Source organism: Loa loa (assembly GCF_000183805.2).
Source record: "Loa loa unplaced genomic scaffold supercont3.652, whole genome shotgun sequence".
Taxonomy (NCBI): Eukaryota; Metazoa; Nematoda; class Chromadorea; order Rhabditida; family Onchocercidae; genus Loa; species Loa loa.
The window spans coordinates 16231-18322 of record NW_018108832.1 but is presented as its reverse complement, the minus strand read 5'-3'; the positions used below and the strand labels follow the sequence as shown (position 1 = coordinate 18322).

General features: G+C 23.9%; 1 protein-coding gene across 1 annotated transcript; it reads left to right on the top strand.

The window, feature by feature from the left end:
- Positions 1-235: 235 nt before the first annotated feature.
- On the top strand, positions 236-1994 carry LOAG_14826 (ADP-ribosylation factor family protein; the record flags this gene model as incomplete). Its single annotated transcript, XM_003150319.1, has 5 exons — positions 236-300; positions 509-579; positions 805-938; positions 1135-1356; positions 1791-1994. The coding sequence occupies 5 exons, from the start codon at positions 236-238 to the stop codon at positions 1992-1994; spliced, it is 696 nt and encodes a 231-aa protein (XP_003150367.1).
- Between the last annotated feature and the right edge of the window lie 98 nt (positions 1995-2092).

Here is a 2092-nt window from a genome sequence, read left to right as displayed (position 1 = left end):
AAATTATTATTCATATAGATGGATTATACTTATATGCTTTAGCATGCTAATATTAATGATAGATAAATAAGGATAAAGAGTAAGAATGCATGAACCGTTGCTATGACAATCACTTTTCGATCGTCCTTTAACATTTTTTTTTTTTAACTTTAATCCTCTCATTTTACGAGTCATTGAAGGATTTCAATTTCGTTAGCACAATTTTTATTACGTCCGATAAATTAGCTATTAGTGTATGGGCAATTGTGTTGGCGGTTTTAGGATACATAAGAAAAAGTTACAGCACCACAAAAAAGCCAGGTAAATAAATAAATTACCTTCCTTGATTTTATCCTCTCTTTCTTTTCTACACTTTTTATTCATTTATTTTTTTTGAAAAAAGAGAAAAAGGATGGAAAAAAGTGATAAATTGTTTTCCTTGTAAATAATATATTTGAAAATTTTAATATTACTATTAATTGAATTTCACAATTAATTTCTTAATTGTATTTAAATATAATTAATTAAGAAAGATACGAATTTGCATTTTGGGCATAGATGGTGCTGGGAAAACAACAACTATATGTGCATTAGCTTCAGGTAATTATATTTATTTATTTATTTTTTTCTGTTTAAAAAAAATTTTTGAAAATTTTTTTTTTTCAAATTTAAACTTATGCACAATAAATTTATGATGAATTAATTATTCAATAATAATTGGAAAATATGTGGATGCCAAAAATTAATATTTTTATTAATTAATTAATTAATTATCAAATATATAATAATGATAATAGTAGTTAAGTGTGGAATAATCACTTACAGGTGAAATAAATGATATTTTACCAACGAATGGCTTCACGCTACAACAATTTAGATATCGAAAAGCTGAAATTATTGCATATGATTTGGGTGGTGATGAACGGATACGTTCAATATGGAAAAATTATTATCCTGAGGTATATAATTAAAATGCTAGGCTTAGGCTAATTTAAAATGTTAGGCTTAGGCTAATTTTTTTTTGCTTCATTTGAAAAAAAAATGCTTGTAATTATTAAAATTGTGTTGGAAATGAAGAATACATAAAAGAAATTAAATTAAAATAAATTATAATTTCTATTTTATGTTTATTAATAATAAGGCTTAACTAATTAGGTATTTGGTGTAATTTATGTTATTGATGGAAGTGAACAAAATCGTATCGAAGAAAGTGGTCAATTGTTAAAAGATGCAATTAGTGATGAAAATTTGAATAATAAACCATTTTTGGTAATTTTAAATAAAAAAGATCGAGGACGATGTATTGATGAAATTCAACTTACCGATCGATTTAATTTGCATAATTTAGCAAATCGATATCGGACACAAATTCGAGTGGTAAATTAATTTTATTATCAAAATTATAAATTAAGATTATTTAAATTTTTTTTTGAATATTTTATGATATGATAAAATATAAATTACAAGCAAGATATTATATAGATTAATACAAAAAAGATAATACTAAATGTTATCATGAGAATGTTCATAGATAACATAAAATTATCACTTTAAATGAATTATCTCATAAATATAAAATTTTGTAAGAGTAATAAAAAATTAATAACCACTTATTATCATAAGAAAAATTTCATAAATAACAATTAAAATTATTATCATTACAATGGGATTTCATCAGTAATTATAGAATTTTATAAAATTAATCAACAAATAAAAAGCTAAGCTAATAATCGAATCATTATATATTAATTGAAGAGATATAGCTCAATGAATGAATGCAACAACAATAACTATTAATGTTATTGTTTGAGGAAATTTGTCAAACAAATACGGGTAGTGGACGAATGATCGATATATCGCTTAAAAATGGTTTTGAATGGTTATTAGAACAAATTTATCATGATTATGTTGTATTAGAGGAACGAGTAAATGAAGCATTAAAAAAGCTTAAACGTCAACAAGATGAGCAACGAATAAAACGACAACATCATCTTGCTGCTACAATTAGCAGGTAATCTATTTATTCATTTATTAATCGTTCTCAAAAGATTTACCTGAAATTAAGGTATGTTTTGAGAGAGAGAGAGAGAGAGAGAGGAGGAGAAGAAGTAAT